The sequence below is a fragment of the Mercenaria mercenaria genome, chromosome 7, assembly GCF_021730395.1.
Source record: "Mercenaria mercenaria strain notata chromosome 7, MADL_Memer_1, whole genome shotgun sequence".
Taxonomy (NCBI): domain Eukaryota; kingdom Metazoa; phylum Mollusca; class Bivalvia; order Venerida; family Veneridae; genus Mercenaria; species Mercenaria mercenaria.
Window position 1 is genome coordinate 40,921,576 of NC_069367.1, and position 24,530 is coordinate 40,946,105.

The 24,530-nt window shown below is 38.0% G+C and overlaps 1 protein-coding gene across 1 annotated transcript; it reads left to right on the top strand.

The window, feature by feature from the left end:
- The first annotated feature begins 13,787 nt into the window (after positions 1-13,787).
- LOC128558804 (uncharacterized) lies at positions 13,788-17,754 on the top strand. The gene is made up of 8 exons (XM_053549015.1): positions 13,788-14,090; positions 14,272-14,478; positions 15,275-15,448; positions 15,613-15,888; positions 16,138-16,375; positions 16,562-16,767; positions 16,940-17,161; positions 17,408-17,754. Exons 2-8 carry the CDS (start codon positions 14,392-14,394, stop codon positions 17,669-17,671), a joined length of 1,467 nt encoding a protein of 488 aa, XP_053404990.1. The 5' UTR covers positions 13,788-14,090; positions 14,272-14,391; the 3' UTR covers positions 17,672-17,754.
- The last annotated feature ends 6,776 nt before the right edge of the window (positions 17,755-24,530 follow it).

Here is a 24,530-nt window from a genome sequence, read left to right on the forward strand (position 1 = left end):
GGCTGTTGTCATGGTCCGGTTACAACAGCTAAAGCATGGTCTGTATCAGTACTATAGATAATCAGATCCCAAATGTTGTCATGGTTGTGTAACAACAGTTAGGGCATGGTCTGTAGCAGTACTATATATAAACAGGCTCTGACTGTGGCCATTGTCCGGTAACAATAGCCGGAGAATAATCTGTATTAGTACTAACGATAAACTGGCCCCAACTGTTGTCATGGTTGTGTTACAACAGCTAGAGCATGGTCTGTATCAGTACTATAGATAACAAGGCCCCAACTGTTTCATGGTTGTGTACAACAGCAAGAGCATGGTCTGTATCAGTACAATAGATAAATATGCTGCGGCTATTGTCATTGACCGGTAACAACAGCTAGAGCATGGTCTGAATCAGTACTAAATATAACCAGGCCCCAACTGTTTTCACGTGTTACAACAGCAGCTGGAGTATGGTATAAATCAGTACCATGGTTACAAATGCTCCAGCTGTTGTCATGATTCGGTTACAACAGAAAGAGCATGGTTTATATCAGTATTATACAGTAAACCTCACTTATAAGGAACTCGGATATAAGGAACACTCGGTTATAAGGAGCAGTTTTCAATCCCCCGATCTAATCCCTTCTTTATTCAATGAAAAAATCTTCGGTTAAAGGGAACCCGGGTATAAGGAACACTCGGTTATAAGGAACACGTTTTCTAGTCCCAAAGTACGAAATTCAATAGAAAACCCCTCTCTTATAGCGAACAGACAAAGTATAAAAAAAAACATTTGAAAACTGGAAATAAACAGGAGAATCGCTGATGATTCCTCGGGACGTTTATTTTTTGGCCATACGCGTGCTTGCTCAAATGAATTACATAAACGGAAAACAGTTGCGCCTGTCAGTCAAAAGGCGGAGTTTACGATGACGCTTCGAGATCTTGGCCGATCAGAGATCCACGTTTACCAGTAGGTGCATTGTCGATTAAGGTAGTATTGTGTGTTTACGTAATCTAATCAACACGCGACAAACTATTTTGATTTATTGTTCTGATTATGTCACAGATAATTTTTAAATTCACCGCTAATCACGCTAATTGGATTAAATGATGATTGAAATGACAGTCACAGGACTGAATTGTGTTGCTTTTCGTAGCCGTTCCCGAATCAATTAAACAACACATAGCCCTTTTCAAACGTCAGTCAAATAGTGTTCGCTATATACAAATTGTGTACGTTATACAAACCTCGGTTACAACGAACTAGTTCGCTATACGGATATAAGGAACTTCGGTTATAAGGAACAATTTTTAGATGTCCCAAGCTGTTCCTTACAAGCGAGGTTTACTGTAGAAAACAAGGACCCAACTGTTGCCATGGTTGTGTAACAACAGCTAAAGCATGATTTGTAACTGTACTAAATAAAACCAGGCCCCAACTGCTTTGTCTTTATCAGTACTTTAGATAAACATGCCCAAACTTTTGTTTTGGTTGTTTTACAACAGCTACATCATGGTCTGTATCAGTACTTTGATACCCTGGCCCCAGCTGTTGTCATGGCTTTTTTTTACAACAGCTGGAGCATGTTCTGTATCAATACTTTAGATAACAAGGCCCCAAACAAATTCCCATGGTTGTGTGACAACCGTTTATAGTATGGTCTGTATCAGTACTCTAGATCCCCGGCGCCAACTGTTGTCATGGTTGTGTTGCAACAGCTACATTTTTGGTCTGCATCTTTTACTTTAGATAACCAGACCCCCAAATGTTGTCATGGTTGGGTAACAACAGTTAGAGCATGTTCGTATAAGTACTATAGGTAAACATCCCTCTGACTGTGGTCATGGTTGGTACCAAGGCCGGAGCATAATCTGTATCAGTATTAATGATAACCTGGCCCTTACTGTTTGTCATGGTTGTGTAAGAACAGGTAGGCATGGTCTGTATTATTTACTATAGATAAACAGGCCCACCAATTGCAAGGTTGCGTTACAAACAGCTGTGGATGATATGTATCAGTACTACAGATAACATGCTCCGGTTTGTTGTCATGATCCGGAAACAACAGCTGGAGCATGGTCTGTATCAGTACTATAGATGAACATGCTCCGGCTGTTGTCATGGTCCGGTTACAACAGCTACAGCATGGTCTGTATTAGTACTGAAGATACCTAGGACCCAACTTCTCTCATGGTTGTGTTTACAACACCCAGAGGATGGTCCGTATCAGTACAATAACCTGCTACGGCTGTTGTCAAAGTTGCGTTACAACAGCGGGGAGCATGATATGTATCAGTACTATAGACGAACATGCTCCGGCTGTTGTCATGGTCCGGTTACAACAGCTACAGCATTGTGTGTATTAGAACTGTAGATACCTAGGACCCAACTTCCCTCATGGTTGTGTTACAACAGCCAGAGGATGGTCCGAAATCAGTACAATAACCTGCTACGGCTGTTGTCATGGTCCGGAAGAAAACAGCTTGAGCAGGTCTATATCAGTACAAAAGTTTAAGATGCTCCGGCTGTTGTCATGGACTGGTAAATACAGACAGAGCATTGTTTGTTCAGTACTATAGATAACCAGGCCCTTTAACTGTTTTCATGGCTGTGTAAAAACCCTAGCAGCGCATGGTTTGTATCAGCACTAAATGTAACCAGGGCCAACTGTTTTCATGGTTCTGTTACAACAGCTGGAGCATCTTCTATACCAGCACTATATATAACAAGGCCCCAACGGGTTGTCATGGTGGGGTTTCAACAGGTGGAGCATGTTCTGCATCACTACTTTAGATAACAAGGCCCCAACGGTTTTTGTCATGGTTGTGTAACAACAGTAAGAGCATGATCGATGTGTGGTTCTTTGAGCCTAACGCGGGGCGGTTGAATTCTTCAAGTGAGGAAACCATCAAGCACTGTACTCGGAAAGGTGGGTGGTTCACCCAGGTCCCGCTCGTGATGAATAATGCACGGAGGGTCACCTTGGGTCTTCCCCACCATCAATGCTGGAAATCGCCATTGACCTATAATTGTGTCGGTGCGACGTTAAACCTAACAAATAAGAAAAATAAGTAGGCGCATGTCTGTATCCGGTACTATAGGTTAACATGCTCTGACGTTGATTGGTCCGGAACCATAACGGAGCATGGTCTGTATCTTTGCTTAAAAAAACCCTGGCCCCAACAATTGTCAGGCTGCGTTACAACAGCTGGAGCATGGTAGTATCAGTTTATTATAAACATTCTCGGTTTTTGTTGTCTTGGGCGGTAACAACAGCTACAGCATGATCTGTATCGTATGTAGATAAACTAGGTCCCAACTATAGTCGTGGTTGTGTAAAACATTTTAGGTATGGTTTTGTATCAGTACAATAAACCTGCTCCGACTGTTGTCGGGTTTGGGGTAGCAACGCAGAGCATGTTCTGTATCAGTAGAATAGATAAACATGCTCCGCATTTTGTCATTGACCGGTAACAACAGATAGAGCATGGTTTCCTTCATTTACAAAAAGTAACCAGGCCCAAATTGTTGTCGTGATTGTGTAACAACAGCTAGAGCATGGTTTGTATCAGGGACTATGGGACAACTGGGCCCCGAAATGTTATCATGGTTGTGTTACAACAGCTAGAGAATCGTCTATTTAGTACTTAGATAAACAGGCCGCAATGTTGTCATGTTTTTTGTAACAACAGCTAGAGTACGGTCTGTATCAGTACTATAGATACTCAGGACCCAACTATTCTCATGGTTGTGTCAAAAACAATTGATCATTTTTTGTATCAGTACAAATGATAAAACATGCTTGCTGTTGTCATGGTCCGATACCAACAGCAGGAGCATTGTTTCAGTACTAAAGATAATTAGGCACCAAACTGTTGTCGGGTTGTATAACAACGCTGGAGAAATTGTCTGTATCAGAATCATACCATGCTGCAGATGCTATTACCGAACCATTACAAAAGGCGGAGCATGGTTATCTAAAGAACTCATATATACCATGCTGTAGATGTTATTACCGAACCATTGTAAAAGTCGGAGCATGGTTATCTTAGTACTCATATATACCATGCTCTGCTGTTGTTACCGAACCACAACAACAGCCAGAACATGTTATCTGTAATATGATATCGAGGGGTTAAAGCCGAACGGTATAAGTCCATTTCTAAATAGTGGAGTGAAACGAAAAAGAAGTTTTTAGACACATAAAAATTTTTATTGAATGGGAATATTTAGGTATGATTTAGTTAATTTAGTCAACAATGTTGTTATAATATGGGAAGACTATAAAAGGACTTCTCACAAATAAAATAGGGTTTATAGAAAAAATTGTACTGAATCAATCTGGCATACAACAAAATGCAAAATAAAATTTGAAGGTTCAAATGTGTTAAGTGCACTTAGTACTCTTAAAAAATTACAATAATGTTGATTTTATTGGATGCCATACTGTCACAAGTGCACTTATAACAAAACTAATCAAACCCTATGACAGCTGTGTGAAATTGGCTAAACAAACGACATACGCATTCGAAAATTTTGAAAAGTCGTCCCTTGCGAGACATACGACATACGACATTCGAAAATTTTGAATGTCGTCCTTTGCGCGACAAACGACATTCGAAAATTTTGAATGTCGTCCACTGCGCGACATACGACATTCGAACTTTGACCAAAATATTTGAATGTCGTTCAGTGCACGACATACGACATACGACATTCGAAAAAAGTTTTAATGTCGTGCAAAAAACGCATTGGACATTACGACTTCGAACTTTGACAAAAAAATTGAATGTCGTTCAGTGCGTGACATACGACATTCGAAAACTTTGAATGTCGTTCAGTGTGCGACATACGACATACGACTCGTTCGAATGTCGTATGTCTAGTGTCGTTTTTTTTTGCACGACATTTAAATCTTTCCGAAAGTCGTATGTCGCACACTGAACGACATCCAATTTTTTTTCGCAAAGTTCGAACGCGTATGTCCAATGTCGCTTTTTGCACGACATTCAACTTTTTTCAAATGTCGTATGTCGCACACTGAACGACATTCCATTTTTTTGGTCAAAGTTCGAATGTCGTATGTCGTATGTCGTATGTCGCACACTGAACGACATTCAAATTTTTTGTCAAAGTTCGAATGTCTTGTGTCCAATGTCGTTTTTTGCACGACATTCAACTTTTTTCGAATGTCGTATGTCATATGTCGCGCACTGAACGACATTTAATTTTTTTGGTCAAAGTTCGAATGTCGTATGTCGTATGTCGCGCACTAAACGACATTCAATTTTTTTGTCAAAGTTCGAATGTCGTATGTACAATGTCGTTTTTTTGCACGACATTCAACTTTTTCGGGAAAGGGCGTAAAGTCGTGTACTGAACGACATTCAAGTACTTTGGTCAAAGTTCAAATGTCCCTATGTCGCGCAATGGACGACATTCAAAATTTTCGATTTTTGTCGTATTCGCGCAATGGACGACATTCAAAAAATTTCGAATGTCGTATGTCGTTTGGGTTTAGCCAACTTCACACAGCTCCCCATGACTGAATTACAAAGACTAGGAAATTGTGCACTTGTACAAATAGAAATGTTGAGTAAAAAGGTGTATAAAATTACAGATTATGTTTAAACTTTTATAAACAATTCACCCACAAAGCTTCAACAAACCCTTCTAGATATTAGTAAAATAAGTTTTCCCCTCTGTTTATGTATATAGTTTCCTCTTAAAACAAAAACAACTCTTTTGCAGTTTTTAACAACTATTCAATATCAGAGTTAAACAATTACTTCCAACATGTCTGGTTCTGATAGGCAGTCTCTGACGCTTTTTCAGAAGAATATTCTTGAAGTACTGATGGGAATTCTAAAGATATTGTTCCATCAGAACAAAGCTAGAGAAGGTCTTTTTTTTATAAATGGAACGTTTTGCATTGTAGACGGCAGTAAATCAGATTTTATAGAAGCTCCTTTCCTTGATGATTTCAGTTTTTACAGTGGAAATGTAGGTCATAGAAACATATCATTTCCAGGTTTACCTTCTGTTTAATTTAACTTTTTGTTTTTTCCACTTTTCTGTCCTTTTTTTTTTAGCATTTTTGGAATTCATACGTCGGCAATGCTCTTTATTGAAAGAAAAAATCTCACTGGTAAAAAGTGCTACAAACAAAAGCCCGAACAAGGTTATTTGTAATACCGATATATACCGTGCTCTTCCTGTTCATTTCAAAACCCTGACAACAGTTGGGCATGGTTATCTATAGTACTTTATTTACCGTCTCCAGCGTTGTTATCGAACCACAAACACCAGAACATCGTCATCTGTAATACCGTTTTATACCTGCCTTCCCGTGTTACCAAACCTGATAACAATTAGGGATGGTTATCTTTGTACTCATATTTACCGTCATCCAGCAGTTTTTATCGAACACACAACAGCCAGAACATCGTCATCTGTAATACTGATATTTACCATCCTCTTCCTGTTGTTACCAAACCATGACAATAGTTGGGGCATGGTTATCTATAGTTCTCCTATTTACCATGCTCCCATTATTGTGCCTGAACCACAAAAACAGCCAGAACATGATTATCTGTAATACTGATATATACCATGCTCCCACTGTTGTTACTGAACCACAACAACAGCCAGAACATGGTTATCTGTAATACTGATATATACCATGCTCTTCCAGTTGTTACAAAACCATTATAACAGTTAGGGCATGGTTATTTATAGTACACATATTTACTATGCTCCCAATGTTGTTACTGAACCACAAAAACAGCCAGAACATGGTTATCTGTAATACTGATATTTACCATGCTCTTCCTGTTGATACCAAACCATGACAACAGATAGGGTTTGGTTATCTATTGTACTCATATAAACCGTACTCAGTCTTTTGCTACCGAAACCACCACTACAGTTGGGTCATGTTTAACTATAGTACTGATAAATACTACTCTCTACCTATAGTACTCATATATCATGTTACAGTTGTTGCTACCGAACAATAACTACAGCATGACTTTTGTTATCAAACCACGAAAAGCGTCGGTGCATGGTTATTTATATCATTCATGTATACCATGTTCCAGCTGTTGCTACTGGTGGTCATGGTAAACTATAGTACTGATATATACCATGATCTAGCTGTTGTCACCAAACTATGACAATAGTCAGAGCATTATTATCAATAGAATTCATATACAGTATATCGAACCTCAACAACAGCCAGAACATATTCATCTGTAATACATATATAAACCATGCTGTTCCTGTTGTTACCAAACAATGACAACAGTTAGGGCATGGTTATCTATAGTAATCCTATTTACGGTGATCCAGTTGTGGTATCGAGCCACAACAACAGTCAGAACATCGTCATCTGTAATACTGATATATACCATGCTCTTCCTGTTGTTACCAAACCATGACAACAGTTGGGGCATGGTTATCTAAAGTACCCATATTTACCATGCTCCCACTGTTGTTACTGAACCACAAAAACAGTCAGAACATCGTCATCTGTAATACTGATATATACCATGCTCTTCCTGTTGATACCAAACCATGACAACAGTTAGGGCATGGTTATCTGTATTACTCATATATATCGAAAGACAACAACAGCCAGAACATATTCATCTGTAATACCGATATAAACCATGCTCTTCCTGTTGTTACCAAACCCTGATAACAGTTAGGGCATGGTTATCTATAGTACTCATATTTACCGTCATCCAGCAGTTGTTATCGAACTACAACAACAGCCAGAACATGGTCATCTGTAACACTGATATATACCATGCTCTTCCTGTTGTTACCAAACCATGACAACAGTTGGGGTTTGGTTATCTATAGTACTTGTATATACCATGCTCCCGCTGTTGTTTCTAAACAATAAAAACAGGCAGAACATGATTATCTGTAATACTGATATATACTGTGTTCTTTCTGTTGGGACATTGTTATTAATAGTCTCATACTTACCGAGCTTTAACTATCGCTATCAAACCATCACTATAGTTGGTGCATGAATACTGATATCAACCATGCTCTTCCTGTTGATACCAAACCATGACAACAGTTGGGGCATGGTTATCTATAGTACTCATATTTACAGTGTTCCCGCTGTTGTTACGAAACAACAAAAACAGCCAGAACATGGTTATCTGTGATACTGATATATACCATGCTCTTCTGTTGATACCAAACCATGGCAACAATTGGAGCATGGCTATCTATAGTACTCATATATACCGTGCTTCCGCTGTTGCTACCGAACCACAACAACAGCCAGAATATAGTTATCTATAATACTGATATACACAATGCTCTTCTTGTTGATACCAAACCATGACAACAGTTTGGGCATGGTTATCTATAGTACTCATATTTACCCTGCTCCTGCTGTTTTTACTCAACCACAACAACATCCAGAACATGGTTATCTGTAATACTGGTATATACCATGCTCTTCTTGTTGATACCAAACCTTCACAACAATTGGGGCATGGTTATCTTGTTGTCTAAAGTACTCATATTTACCGTGCTCAAGCTGTAATTACTGAACCACAAAAACAGCCAGAACATGGTTATCTGTAATACTGATATGTACCGAGCTCTTTCTGTGATACTTAACCATGACAACAGTTGGGGCATGGTTATCGATAGTACTAACACTTATCGTGCTTCCACTGTCGCTCTCAAACCATCACTACAGTTGGGGCATGAATAACTATAGTACTGATATATACCATGCTACGGCTAGTGTTAACTAGGCTTCAGCTTTTGTTATCGAATAATAGCAAAAGTTGGGACATTGTTAACTACAGTGCATGAACGGATATATGCAAACTCTGGCTGTTGTTATCAAACCACGGCAAGAGTCGGTGCATGGATAATTATATTACTCATGTATACCATGTTTCGTCTGTTGCTTCTGGTGCATTATGTACAACTGTTGTATCATGGTTATCTCTAGTACTGATATATACCATGCTCCAGCTGTACTTAACCGAACCGCGATAACAAGTCGAACATGGTTATCTATAGTACCCATACATCATGTTACAGTTGTTGCTACTGAACCATAACTGCAGTTGGAGCATGGATGATTATAGCACTAATATATACCATGATCCAGATGTCGGAACCAAAAGATAATAGGTAAGGGTAGATTTCTCAGAAGCACAGAGCAACAAAAACACAGCCCCAGAGCTACGCATTTGCATAGTACGCCCACAACAAAAAGAAGCTGTAATGGAAAAATATTTCAGACGGGTTCAAATCAACTCAACTGTCATGGCATAGTTATCCAAAATACTCATATATATTATGCACCACCTGGGGCATTGTGAACTATAATATTAATATATACCATGTTTCACTAATACTAATGACATATACCATGCTACAGCTGGTGTTAACTAAGCTGGTTTTCCTATCGAACAATAGCAACATTTGGGACATTATTAACTTCAATGCATGTACAGATACATGCTGTTGTTATCAAACCAGGACAAGAGTTGGTGCATGTATACTCATGTATACCATGTTCCAGTTGTTGCTACTGGAGCATTACAACTGTTAGGTCATGGTTAACTATAGTACTCAAATATACCGCGCTCCCGCTGTTGCTACCGAACCACGACAACGGCTAAAACATGGTTAACAATAGTACTGATATATACCATGCTCCAGCTGTTGTTATTAAACCATGACAACAGTTGGAGCATGGTTATCTATAGTACTCATATATCCCCTAGCTCAAGCTGTTGCTAGCTATCACTACAGTTGAGTCATGGTTAACTTTAGTGCTGATATATACAATGCTCTAGCTGTTGTTACCAAACAATGACAACAGTTAGGACATGTTTATCTATAGTACTCATATATACCGTACTCAATCTGTTGCTACCGAACCATCACTACAGTTTTTTTTTATGGTTAACTATAATAGTGATAAATAATATGCTCTGCCTGTTGTTACCGACCCTTGATAACAGTTTGGGCATGGTTATTTATAGTACTTTATATATACCGTCCTCAAGCTGTTGTTACTGAACCATCAGTACAGTTGGAGCATGGATAACTATAGTAATGGTATTTACCATGCTCCGGCTGAGGTAACAGAAACACAACAATGGTTGGAGCATGGTGAACTATAGTAATGATATATACCATGCCCAAGCTGTTGTTATTTAACCAGGACAACAGTCGGAGCATAGCTATCTAAAATAAAACTCATATATACCATGTTCCAGCTACATGTTGCTTTTGAAGTACGAAAATATGCGGAGCATGTTATCCATAGTACTCACATATACCATGCTCCAGCCGTAGGTATCGAACCAAGACAACAGTTAGGGCACGGTTATCTATAGTACTGATACAAACAAGGAAGAATATCCAACAGGGAAAGCCATGTTCCAAAAAACGCAGCCTCAAACCATACTTGCACTTAAGCTACTGTTTCTTTCTAGTTTTGATAACAGCCGTGAATGTTTACATAGAGTGAGACTACTAATACAGAGCATGCTATATCTGTTTTTATTTCAATGCACTATTGCCGTAAAACGACTTATTAACATACTTAATGACTTGTGCGGCTTCGGGTCTGAAATCAGTGTTGTACTCTAACAATAATTTCTTTCCCTTCTATACAAAACTGTCCGAAATGTCTTGTCGATCTTGTTTCCGAAAATGAGGAAGAAGTAAAATATTCAAGTCGTCAATGACGTTTTTTGCTGCCTCAATAGACACAAATGAACCGTAATAAGCGTCATTCTTCATAGTGAATTCCTCATCCCATTCCATGATGTTAATTGAAAACAGAAAACTGGCTAGTTATCTAAAAATAGACTTTATTTGGGATAGCTATTATTAGATGGTTATTTTTACACGATATTTGCACATGCGCATAACAATACCATGCGCAGCCTGTTGTCGTTATCCCTCTCCCCTTCAACCGCTGGATACCGAAAGCCCTCTGTCATCCACCTACCTATTTATACCTCGGCAGACGTGCTATTTTTAAAACTTGTTTCTGATTGGTCCAAATTTAAACATAGCGTTTTAAAACGAGTACTTGCTCTATCAAATATCTGGTTCCCAATAACTTTTATATATGACATAATGTGTGATGCTGGGATCCAGCTATCCACATAATGAACCCAAATCAGTCACAAATGACCCAAATTCTATTAATTACAGCAATTCAACAATAATTATAGCAATTACAACATGAAAAGAGAGTAAAGTACTATCGGTGCTTATATGTTACGTTATCCATATATTAAATATACAAATTATTTTGACAACGAATACCATTTCCAGTCGTTATACGAGTTGTATCCACTCAACCATACTCTAGCAAAACCGTGATGCAACAGGTGCTCACAAAATGCTATGGAAAATGGGTAATTGACACAACAGAGTACTTTGTCTACATTTATTTACGTTGTACAGGGTTCGTAACCTATGATTACGTATTTAGTAACCTAGAAACAGCCAGATATGTCGTTTAAGTCATTTATAAACCCAGTCACACATACGGCGCGGATAGCTACATCTAGCAACGGATAGAAACGTTGTAATCCGTATAGATCCGTACCTGATCCGTACCTCGAAGTAGTAATCCGTATCAATCCGTACCAACACTTGGTCAAAACGTACTCAAGACTTATCCCAAACTTGCAAGTTTCTCCAACTTTTGAACATGCACTAAAGTTTGAGCGATCTGTTGCCATTGGAGCGTGACTTGAGTCCAACTTGGCTGACACTTAAACATCCGTAGTTAAGTTTATTAAAACGTAGTTATCCGTACTGAAACGTATCTTGCCGGAGCCGAACGTAGTGATCCGAGGCTGCCGTACTTAAGCGTAGTTCAACGTAGTTCACCGCAGACCAGGTTGCCAGGCGCAGTAAAACCAGATCAACGTAGTAGGCCGTACCTATCCGTACTTATTCGCGTCCTGTATTTTTTGTTCCCCGTTTCTCACCATTTTCCCCCGTACTTATTCGTGTCCCCAACACCCTCCCCCCCCCACCCCCCCACCCCCAACCCCACAGACCAATCCCATCCGCACCGTACCTCAACGTACGGACATATCCGTGTGTGTGACCGTAGCTTTAAATCAGTAAGCTAGATAATATTTTGTGATTTTATATTGTAAAATTTATTTAACTCGCTTTTTACCCGTTTTGTGTTTAATGTTACATATGTTGTCTCCTTGTTGGTGTTTCTTTCCTCTTCCCCCTAATTGCTCCTTGCATTTATGCCTCCTTTCCTTTTTACTATGAAGGAGGTTATATGCCCACCACATACCTGGCCACCGGCAGCATGTGTGTTTGCCTTGCTGTGGTTTGCGGTGTAGGGGGCTGCCTTTTTTAAAGAGCAGAATATTCATCCTTGCTATCCTTCCCACAGACACAAGACCAGAAAGAAAATGTCATGCACATGTTTTACCCTATACCTAGGTAAACTATAAAAATTATGGTCATGAACGGGAAAATATACTAATCCAGTTCAATCGCGCATTCCTCATCTAAGACGCACAGTTCGCTAAATGGGTACTATGCATACTGAAGAAGTGATAGCGTTTCTTCCATTTAGCACAGTCACATTGTCTCAATATTTTACAGAGACAGAGACAGTCCGCATATTTCGTTCTTCCGTCAACATTACAGAAAAGACTAGACAGTCTACACTCCATCTATTGATGCTTACATTTATCTTAGCTTCCAGGATGTCAGAGAGATTTCATTGTTTTTAAGGAGTTTGTAGCAAAGTCCGGTTTCTTTTCTTTAGTTTTGATTTATAAAATAGTTTGGTATTATTTTTGTATGATCATGTCCTTACAATCATAGTATCAGTATTACATAGTCCTTTGTATCGTGTCTATACTCTGTGATCCGTTGTGTTGTGTTGTACTCTACTTTTATATTCATGTGTCTAGTCTTTCATATAAATTTTGCGAACTAATTTGCATTTCCCTCTATACTGGTTTCCCAGTAGTTTCCGGACCCAAGTCGTTTTCCGGACCTTTTACATTTCGTGCCGTATAAACTTTACACCGTCGTAAAGCATTTGGGTAACAATATCACATCATCTAGGCGTTTGTTGTCTTTACACAGCAGCGAAAACCTGGCGTTACCGACTTTATTCATTATTTGAATATCCCGGTTGTTTCAACTCACTTCGGTGCAATTGTTTACATAGAGATTCGCATCAGCTGGGGAATTCCATTTACAGCGCGCATGCGCAGCAATTGAGGCCCCTTGAAGGTAACTATCAGTTAAATGATACTCGTATTTGCAGACGATATTTTAAAAATATCCACAGAGTAATAAAATAAAACAGTGAAAGTCAGGAAAAAATCACCCTGTCCAATTAACGACCAACAATTACACGTCCTTAAATTATCGATTAAAAATAGGAACTAAAATGAACGGAGATTTACCTCCTATACCGTATACAGTACGTATCTATTGTTAATATACATTTAGCACAATGAGGAAGACAGTGAAAATGGTGTTCGAGTGGTTAAGGCGTTGGACTTGCAATTCTAAAGTGTGGGATCGATACCTACTCACGTCTTTTTTTTTTTAATTAAACTGAAAGTTGTTATTTTTTTAACTTGTTAATTAAACTGAAAATTGTTAAATTTCCTTTTTAAAAACATTTTTCAGTCGGCTCAGAACGTCCCGTCGGACACATTATTTTCTTGTTTTAAGGTTTTGCAAACGTTCCTACGAATGAGCTGAAAACTTCTATCTGTTGAATTCTTATCTTAATCTTAGGTCAAGAACATGCCAAAGCAATACACAGAGGACCAACTTAAGCTGGCATTGTCAGCAGTCCGGCAAAAGAAAATGAAAATAAAGACGGCTGCTCGGCTTTACAATGTGCCGAAATCTACTTTATTTGATAAGGTGAAGGGAACATACATCGGCAAACAGCGGGGACCGGCGAGGCAGCTTCTCCCTGATGAAGAAGAGTCTCTGGTTCAGTACTTACTGTATATGGCTAATCAGGGGTTCCCGTTGACAAGGGCCATGATGAGATGTTATATTCAAGAAATAGTTCTTCACTCAGGTTACTGTTTATAATAGAAGCAAAGTCAGTTTAATGTTCGAACTATACACTACCTAAAAGTAGGCTAATCTAATGTTTTATAATAGTTCAGAGTCTTAAAAGAAAACTGATTTTAAAGAGTTGAATTTGTCATACAAAAGTAAAAAATACCAAATTGTTGTATGACTAAATGAAATTTCAGGTCGAGAAACGTTATTCAATATACAGAAGGGCCCATCTGATGACTGGTTTGTGAAGTTTTTTAGTCGCCATCCAAACCTAGCACAAAGGAAACCGGAGAATATGGATAAAGCTAGTGTCCATGTCTTCAAAAAAGATGCTTGACGAGTTCTTTCCCTTTCTAGAAGGTGTACTGGATAAATATGGAATACGAGACAAACCTCACAGGGTATAGACTTTTATTATATACCTATATAAATTCTGTAAAAAATCGGCTTGTATTTCACAATTAAATATGAAGAGACAGACAAAAATTCCGTAGTGTACCTTTTAAATTCCGTATTGTACCTTCCGTATTGCATGCTGCCGGACTATTTTCATTAATATGCATGATCCGATACATTACTATAAATAGCGCACATAAAAAACTTCACTAAGTCCCATCTAATATCGATAAACATTGAAGATTTCGTTCAAGAACAAAACAAGAATCAAAATGGTAAAGGTATATAATAAAAGGGTCATTATAACAGTAGCCAGTTCTGGGACTTTGTATTCCGCTCTCGTGGATTTTGCAAGGTCGGATCACACTCGGCGCTTGCGCGCCTCGTGAGATCCAATCTGGCAAAATCCACTCACCCTATTTTATTGTTCGGATTTTTTTTCAGCTAGGACTGTTTGAAAAATATAGACTTACACAATATAAGATTTTCACCATTTTGACACTCCAACACCGTCCAGTTGTCAAGGTTGTTAAATTCAAATCACTGTAACGTCTCACTGATACAGGGTTGTGGGTTCGAGCCCCGTTACAGGCCATGTCTCTTTATGAGAGAAAGTAAGCAGTTTCGTACGGAAGACTGGAGTTTACACAGGAACGATAGTATGACTTTGATTGATAAAAGGGGCATACCCTTAATATTTGTCCGTGCGTTCTTCTAGAATAACAGTTTTAACTGCTAAATTTAACCAGTTACTGGAATAAATATCTGTCTGTTCTATTCTGCTATGCTAAACATTTGTAGATTTTCAACTGCGATGAAACAGGATTCACAGGAAAAGAAGCTCCACGGGCAAAAGTAATCGGACCCCGCGGAGGACACCTGTTCAGACGTAAAACAGTTTCTGCTGACCATGTGACAGCTCACCTATGCGTTTCAGCAGATGGACATTTTTTACCACCTGCAATAATTTACAAGGTGCTAATAATGTTGTAATATTTTCATATAAGAGTGTTCAGTCAGTTAATATCGTACAAGTATTTTTTTCACTTAAATTTGTATTGATTCAAAAGAAAAAAATATGTGTAATTTATGCAAGTGGTCAAAATGTTTTGAAAAATATGGCATACTTTCTCTCGCAGGGATCATTACCACATCAGCACTACAAAGACAGCGTCCCATCCTCATGGCACTTCGGTCACAGTGAAAATGGCTATATGGACCGTGATCTTTTTCACAAGTGGTTTGTCAACGTGTTTGTCCCTAACTGCGGCAGAGAGAGACCCGTAATACTTGTAATGGACAACCATGACTCTCATATAAGTATTGCTGTCATTGAGAAGGCAATATCAGAGGGTATTGTGCTTCTTGGTCTGCCTGGGCATTCCACTCATATCCTGCAACCTTTAGACGTCAATGTAAGTTAATGTTTTATCTGTGGGCTAACTTATTGTCTGCTGTAAAAAAAAATACTTCTTTGATTCAATGACATAAACTCGCACGATTAATCTACGTCAATTCCTCTAGTTCCTGGTAAAGTAATTAATACAAAAATGTATTGAAAATGCCGAAACATTTATTCCAGATAAATGCTATAAAGCTGCTCATTTAATCTAAGACATAGCTGTATTATGATTTGTTTTGTAATTAATGATATTCTATTTCAGATTATATCACCGCTGAAAGACGCGTACACGAAAGTGGCAGCCGGTCTTGGCTACTTAAATACCGCTGCCAGTTTTGGGAAAGCCAAGTTTCCGGTCGTCTTAAAGCATGCAATGGACAAGATTGCGCCAGCTACGATAGTCAACGGTTTCGCTAAAACTGGCATCTGTCCGTTCAGTCCTTCTGTGATAGACACGTCACAGATAGTAGAACCGACTTTCAGAGACGACGCAAACGGAGGTACTAATTGTAATGCTAAGTTTTATATATCTAAAATGAGAGCTAGTTCTAAATGCCTTTTTAGCTCCACAATCAAAACACATATTCACGGTAAAAAAATAAACGATATCGTCATTTGAAATACATTGAGAATTTATGTCAATCTTCTTAAGTTTAGCTATGCAGTTATATTTATATGATTTGTAGGACCAGATGAGCCTGAGGTGAGGACCTGTGGTACCTGTGGGTCTTACATTACTAACCCATTGGTGAGAAGAGGACTCATTTCAAATTCACTGGCAAACATTCTGGTACCCCCTCCCACAAAACCACAGAATAAACAGCAGAAAAGAACACGGGTTGTAGCCGAGGGCAGACTTATCAGCGGCAATGATATGCTGAGTCAGCTAAAGGTAAACATGTTTGAAAGTATTTAGTAATTTTTTACTCATATCATCAGTCCCACTGTAATTAGTGTAGTTGCAATTTTTAAAACATGCGTACCTTTCTCCCTATTAACTAAGGATTTAAATAACATATTAGAAGCATCAATACGGATAAAAACTATACTTTATGATATTCAAGGAGAAGGAAGAACTTGCTGAAAAAAAGAAGAGTGAATCAGAAAAAAGGAAAACAGAAATGGAAATGAAAAGAAAACTGAAAGAAGAAGATGATAGGATGAAAAAGATAAAGAGAATGAAAGAAAAAGAAGAAAGAGAAGCTAGAAAGCTAAAGGACAAAGAAATGAAAAGTATTAGGAAACAGAAAAAAAAGGAAGAGCAAGAACGAAAACAGAAGGAGAAGGTATGATTTGCTTGGTATTGACTTTTTTCTAAAGGGACTTCTAAATTACATGTTGTGTGATATATGCGTAACTTACATAACAAATTTACGTTTTTAAATACTAATTTTACTACTAGGACGGTATATTACATGTTTATCAAATCCATTCATTTTCTTAAGTTTTATCTAGTGCAAGTGGTCTTTAATCAATACTTTTTCAATACTTTTTTTATGAATAATCAAATTCTTTATATTTGTCTGTCTAAGGTGGACCTTAAGAGAAAACGTCTATTTACTGAGGAGCAGATCATGTCAGCGAGCATGTATGTATGTGGCGACTGTAGAGAGAAGGGGAGGCCAGATGATGAGATTAACGGCATTCTTTGGTTCGGCTGCGATGAAGAGACATGTGGATTATGGTTTCATGAGCATTGTCTGACACAACAGGCCAAGGAATATCTTTGGGAAAGTTTAGAAAATGGGGAGGAGTGGTTTTGCCACAGGTGTAAGCCGTGGCTTTACGAGGAGTAGACTTGATTGTTGAATTCCATATCTGTGATATTCAGTTTGAGCCAGTTTTAATGATATCATATGAATATAAATTTTAACCTGTGTTTCTTGTTTTGTATTTCCAACAGGTCCTCATTTTAATCAGAAACCAACTCATTTTCTTTCTTAATTATAGCAGTTTGCAGGATTTTTATGGGGACAAAGTGTGTATACAGGTAGTCTCCAGGAAAACCAGTCTTAATGTAATAATAAATGTAAAATTAGAAAGATTAGATTTTTATAATCAGTTCCTGAAAATTCGAGCCAAATACATAATCTGTTTACAAATCTACAGATCTTCAAAACCCAACCACCGATATCATTTTAGCGTGACGTTGCAAACGTCATTCAAACGTGGTTTTGCGTATTTGTACTGAGCGATTTATGAATCTAGTATTTGATAAATTCTTGAAACAGACTTTTCAAATCATCATCACGCTTCAGGATTATGTTTTAATTTTGAATATATATAACAAAATTTGAAATATTTTCGCTTACAGAAAGGTTACAACTGCTACAATGGAAGGTCCGGAAAAGTACTAGGACTAACTGTGATATTAATAGAATTAATTGCCCCTTTTGAGGCCTCATCTACATTCGTGCCGCGAACAAGGACGTAATACGAAAAACTGCATGGTGTTAACGAAGAACCCAGCTTTTTTTCAGTGAAAATTTTATGTTTCTACTATGTTTTGTTCGAAAGTTATTGGCAAAAAATAGCGATTTCGGTCCGGAAACTACTGGGAAACCAGTACATCATTCCTGAGCATTTGTTTATGATAAACACCAGTTCCTCCTTTGAGATATTTTATAGCATTTGTATTATTTTTGTAATGTCCTTACCTTTGGACAATTTGCTTTATTATAAATTTAATTCAACTGTACAATCGTTAAACTAATGTGGTAAGTTATTTTATTTGTAACTGTTCATTTACTAATAACCGCGAGAGATGTGTTGTTTTGTAAAATCTGCGTATTTCCACGTTAAACTTACAATTATAAATTTATAATGCGGATTGTTTCATTTTCCTGACTTTATTATTTTGTGCTTTTAGTTTTTTAACATACTACATTGGCACTTCGTCAAAGATATGGAATAACTATAACATGGTTGAGTTTTACTCCATTAACGCCTGCTACATCTATAAAAGAATCTCCTCGGTCACTGTTTTACAATAAAATACTTGAGTTCAGTTTCGATAATAAAGTAACAGTAACAAATAAAAAGAAGCTTATAATAATATACGATATTATAAGGTTATTTAATACTGTTCTGTACAATACGGAGATATATTTGGACGAGTACCCAGCTGAGAAAACCATATTGGACGAGTCGCTAACTGAAAAAAAAACATATTGGACGAGCTGGGTATGAGTCCAAATATATCTCGTATTGTAAGGTACAATGTTAAGTAACCTTTTTATTCTATATCTATTTTATCTTAGTTTAAATTAGAAATGCTTCACTGAATATTGTATTCCTGCCTTTTCTGAATTTTCCCAGCTTGGTATGAGTGCAAATATATATTATGCAGAACAATGTTAGGTCCTAAATAACCTTTTTTATTCTATATTTATTTCACTTTATACGTAATATACGTAATTCATTGAATGTTGCTTTTCTGCGTATCGGTATTAAATAGATTATATGGTGCAACCTCCCTACAACAGCCATTTGGCGATTTGGGTGAATATATAATACTTGGCCGAGATATTATGCCCACAAACATTGCCAGCAAGTTTGGTGAAGATCCAATGAAAACTGAATTAGACAGCGGACATGCTTTGGGTGCCGACCGCCCGCCCGCTGCCACGGGTGTTCACATAATACGCCCAGATATTATGCCCACAAACATTGTCAGCAAGTTTGGTGAAAATCGGATGAAAAGTGTTTGATTTAGAGAGCGGACAAGGCTAAATTTGCAGTTTTACTGTACGGGTTGTCTAGAGGTCCGGTTACCAGATCCCTAGCCTCTGTCATTTAAAATTTTCTCAAAATTTTCTCAACCTGTGACAAAATAATAGATTTTTCAAATCAATAAGATTTTCTTCCAATTATATCTGTATAGATCTAGATATATATGATTTCTATTTGGGAATACCTGTTCTTCTTCTGAAACTTGTTCTAAATCAGATAGCATTGCCATCACTTGAATCGTTTTTGTGTGTTGTAAACAGACACAAATGACAATTAAATCCTGATTTCAAGACGCATTATCAAACTCTGTACATAGAGCGCCTACTTCATCCGATTTACATTCTCACGCGTTTCGGGCTTCATCGTATGTTTATCATGGGACTGTTGAACCGTCCAAATACAGAAAATACAGGATTTTTTTGTATGCACGTGCATCCAAATACAGAAAATACAGGATATTTTGTATGCACGTGCGTCCAAATACCGTAATATATTGTGCAGTCACGTGTTGCAAATGAACTTTTGCGATTGGATAGATAAAATAGATATAGAATAAAAAGATATAAAGGCAACCCACTAGTTATCACACGTCCAAGGACGAATATCATTTTGTAAATGAGTGTTAAGATAAGACATTTTAATGCAACGCTCACCAATTTCAATTACAGTGAAACACCGCTCGCTCGAGCATCGATGACTCGAGCACCCGGGCTCGCTCGAGCAATTCATGTGGTCCCGGCCGATTTCCTTCTATTTTCTATCTGAAATTACCATGGCTGGGTCGAGCATCGATAACTCGATCGCTCGAGCATGACACCTGGTCCCTGTGTATTAATTTACTCTTTGTTGCTTCTGGCTAACTCGAGCAGAGGTGTCAAAATTTTTTGCAGCTTCGGCGATCAGAATGTATCGGTTAATTAAAAATTTTCGCACGTCGTGAAAATTGCGTTGTCTATTCCCCGACTATCTTAAATGTTTGTTTGTCGGTATATTTGATTTGATAATGAGATTAATTATTAATGAAAGGTTAAAGAAAAGTTTTATTGATCAAATATTGATCAATTACTGTTTGCTTTAGATTAAAGCAAGCATGTAGTTACTTATTACATCATAGATAACGTTTGTGATACGTTTTTTTTTAAATGTCACGGGTTTGTTATTATCATGTATCACCGTTTCCTCTGCAAATGGTACCGATGACAATTGATACAATAAAACTTCAATTTTCCTTCGTATGTTGGTCAATGTTTGGGTCGCTCGAAACCATGGATAACTCGAGCATTTTGCTCATCCCCTTGCGACCTCGAGCGAGCGGTGTTTCACTGTATGTGTCACTAATTAAAAGCTAGTTCTGCACGTTTGATAAATTGGGTGTAATGACAAAACGTCATTTATCCGGGTAGGAAAAAGCCAGGACCAATCACACGGAACTGAAAATATTTCTAAGAATTGTAGGTGATGCATGTGTGAATTTATAAAAATCGCAACGTCAGAGTCATTCTAAAAATATAAAATAATTAAAAAAATATTGACATGTGAAATAATTTGAAATGATACATGTAATCAGCTTGAAATGTTCGGGCGCCTTTACCATGGGCAAACGGATATCTCAAAAATAAGCATAGAGATCTGTACCCTTTACTGTACCATATAATAAACAGTATATTAACTTACAACTGTTCGAACTTTCATTAAAATCTGCTTTATAGAACACACTTCTTATCGCAAAAATGTCGTCACAATTAGTTTTCCCATTACTCTCAAAATAAAATCTTGCTCGAGGTCTATTTTTAGCTCATTTGAGCACAAAGCGCTCATGGTGAGGTATTGTGATCATGCCGTGTCCGTCGCCCGTTGTGTGTCCGTCCGCCCGTCAGTCAAGTTGTTCCTCGTCAACAGTTGTGTTAAAACGGCATCTTCTCCAAACCCACTGGGTGGATTTTCATTGCCATGATGTTCCTTTGGTGGTCCTCCTTGTTCAAACGGTTCCGCTTAGTTGCACATACGGGCTGCCACACCTAAAAATAGAGAGAAAAAATCTTCATACGACATCTCCTCCTAAACCGATAGTCCGATTTTACACAAATGGTCCTTATGCAACCCTCTACCAAGATTGTTCAAATTATAACCGATTCGTCAAAAAACACATGGCCGCCAGGGGACGTGGTCACTTTCCCTATATGTACATAGTGGAAAATTAAAAAAAATTCTCTTGTGTGAAACTGCTGGCCCGTTTTTCTTTGTTTTTTTTTTTCTAAAATTACAAAAGTGGTTCTTGTGTGACCCTCTTCCAAGATTATTTTGTTTCGTCAGAAAACATGACCGCCAAAGGGCGTGGTCACTTTTCTCTAAATTTATATAGCGGAAAATTAAAAAATCTTCTTTTGTAAAACTGTTGGCCCGATTTTAAAATAATTTTACACAAATGGTCCTTATGTGACTCTCTTCCAAGATTGTTCAAATTATTTTGATTTGTCGAAATATGGCTGTCATAGGGCGTGGTTACTTTTCCCTATATGTATATAGTGGAAACAACAAAATTCTTCTTGTGTGAAACTGCTGGTTTAATATAATTTTACACAATAATCCATATGTGAAAGCCTACAAATATTGTTCAAATATTTTTATTCGTTAAAAATCATGGCCACCAGGGAGCGTGTCACTTTTCATCAACAAATTCTTTAAACAACATCTCCCCCGAAATCACTGAACGGGTTTTGATGGAACTTTACACAAATGGTAGGCCCTATCTGGGTAGCCCTCTTTCACAGTTGTTCAAATGGTTCCGGTTCATTGAACATATGGGTCTTTTTGGTTAGAAAATGTTTTTCAGCTATCAGACTTAAAAATCTTTTTCTCTAGCTCTTCGACATTTGGCATGTGATATATGGGTGTGACTCTCTATAGTACTTGTCCAAATTATTGCCCCAAGGTCAAAAATTTACAATGCCCCTGTGTGTGACATGTACTTACTATAGGCTTATATATACGAAACTTTGAAATTCTTCTCTAAATCAATAATAGCTAGATCCTTGACCTTTGGCATGTGATATCAGAGTTGTACTGTCTACCATAATTGTTTAAATTATTGCCATAAGTTTGTTAAAAATGTGTGTGACATGTATATAATATAGACTAACATAGAAGAAACCTAACTTTGTACTTGTACCATTAAGTTACACAAACACACTTGAAGCCTTGTACGCGGGTGAGCGCTTTAGGATCAATGATCCTTTTGTTTTAATACCAATCTAGCAAACAACCGAACACATCACCCCATCATTTCAATTTGCCAAATCCTGCAGTATATTTGTCAAGAAAGTCGACGTTTACCTATGGGTGGCGGTTACCGTTAACATTAGTATATAATGCAACCCATTCGTTAACACGCCAGTCAGTGCAGTGCATTCTACGCCATCTAGTGTAAAATTGTATCCCGTTAAGTAACTTATCATTCAATGCATTGTATTTAGATACGATTTAATACAAAACTTCATTTCATCCATGAATCTATACGTCAAAAAACTTGTTTCGGTGCACCGAAATTTGAAACAGTCTGACAAGATATAGTGCCACGTTCGACGCAACATGAGTTCCTGCAGTGTAAAAAGAATCGACGACGCCGTCTAATACATTTTGTAACGGCGTTGTCCAATACAAAGCGGATGCCATGCAGTGCAATGTGAAACCGTCTGACAAATTATGGTGACATGCAGCCCAATGTGAAGACGTTCGACGCAACTTGAGTTCGTGCAGTGTAAAATGAGATGATACATTATATCTTGACACCGTCTAATACATACTGATACCGCGTTTTAAATATAAAAAATCAGAAATGTATTAAATCTTGATGCCATGCAGTGCAAAGTGAAACTGTCAGACAAAGAGTTCGTGCAGTGTAAAATGAGATGATACATTATATCTTTATGAATATGTATTTCTATGGTTCTCTATTACGACCATTGCCTCCTCTTATAATGGCTATGAGCGAAGCTCGTGATAATATGGTGAATTTGTTTGTTTTGGGTTTAACGCCGTTTTTCAACAGTATTTCAGTCATATAACTGCAGGCAGTTAACCTAACCAGTGTTCCTGGATTCTATACCAGTACTAACCTGTTCTCCGCAAGTAACTGCCAACTTCCCCACATGAATAACCAGAGGTGGAAGACGAATGATTTCAGACAAGATGTGTTTTATCAAATCGTCACGGAGAACATACGGGTATCGAACTCGCGAACCCGCGATCTGTAGACCGACGCTCTCCCTACTGAGCTAAGCGGACGTGCTATTAATGGTGAAACGCGGGACCACGGTGGCGAATCGTAAATGTATTTGTTAGTTTTGCCATCGTGATTTCGCGCCTCGTCATAGTTGCCTCGCGCTTCGCACTTGTTATCCCTCGTTTCATGCATCGCTGGCTCTAAATATACGTGAAGCCGAGGGACCATATGTGAACGAGATCATGATCATGTCAGATTGATAAATAATCGTAATTTTCTCTTCTTTTTTTCTTTTCTGCTAATTCTGAAATCTACCGTATGCTCATCCAATGTTTTAATGGAAGACAAGTTGACCCCAACCCTTCCCTTGGCCATTTCTAACTGGGCACCTTCCCAAGACGTTGAATTAACTCTTCTTCGCTGAAGAAGATGGACGCCTCCTTCTGCATATCCCTAAGTTTGAAGTCAATACCTTAGATGGCTAATAAGTTATGCTCCTGACACTAAATTTAGCGGACATACTAGTATTTGACCTTTGGGTTCAATTTGTGATCTTAACCTACTGAGCCGGTTTAAGCGCTGTACACATTGTGTTATCGCCAACTACCTATATTCTGGGTTTAAAGTCAATAACCTTAAGGGTTATCAAGTTATGCTACCTACACGAATAATAACGGACGGATAGACGCACGCACCTACAC

Coding starts and splice junctions, on each gene's coding strand:
- LOC128558804 (XM_053549015.1), top strand. CDS start 14,392: ATGTCTTCAAAAAAGATGCTTGACGAGTTCTTTCCCTTTCTAGAAGGT. Junction 14,479..15,274: donor TACGAGACAAACCTCACAGG/GTATAGACTTTT, acceptor AAACATTTGTAG/ATTTTCAACTGCGATGAAAC. Junction 15,889..16,137: donor TGCAACCTTTAGACGTCAAT/GTAAGTTAATGT, acceptor ATTCTATTTCAG/ATTATATCACCGCTGAAAGA.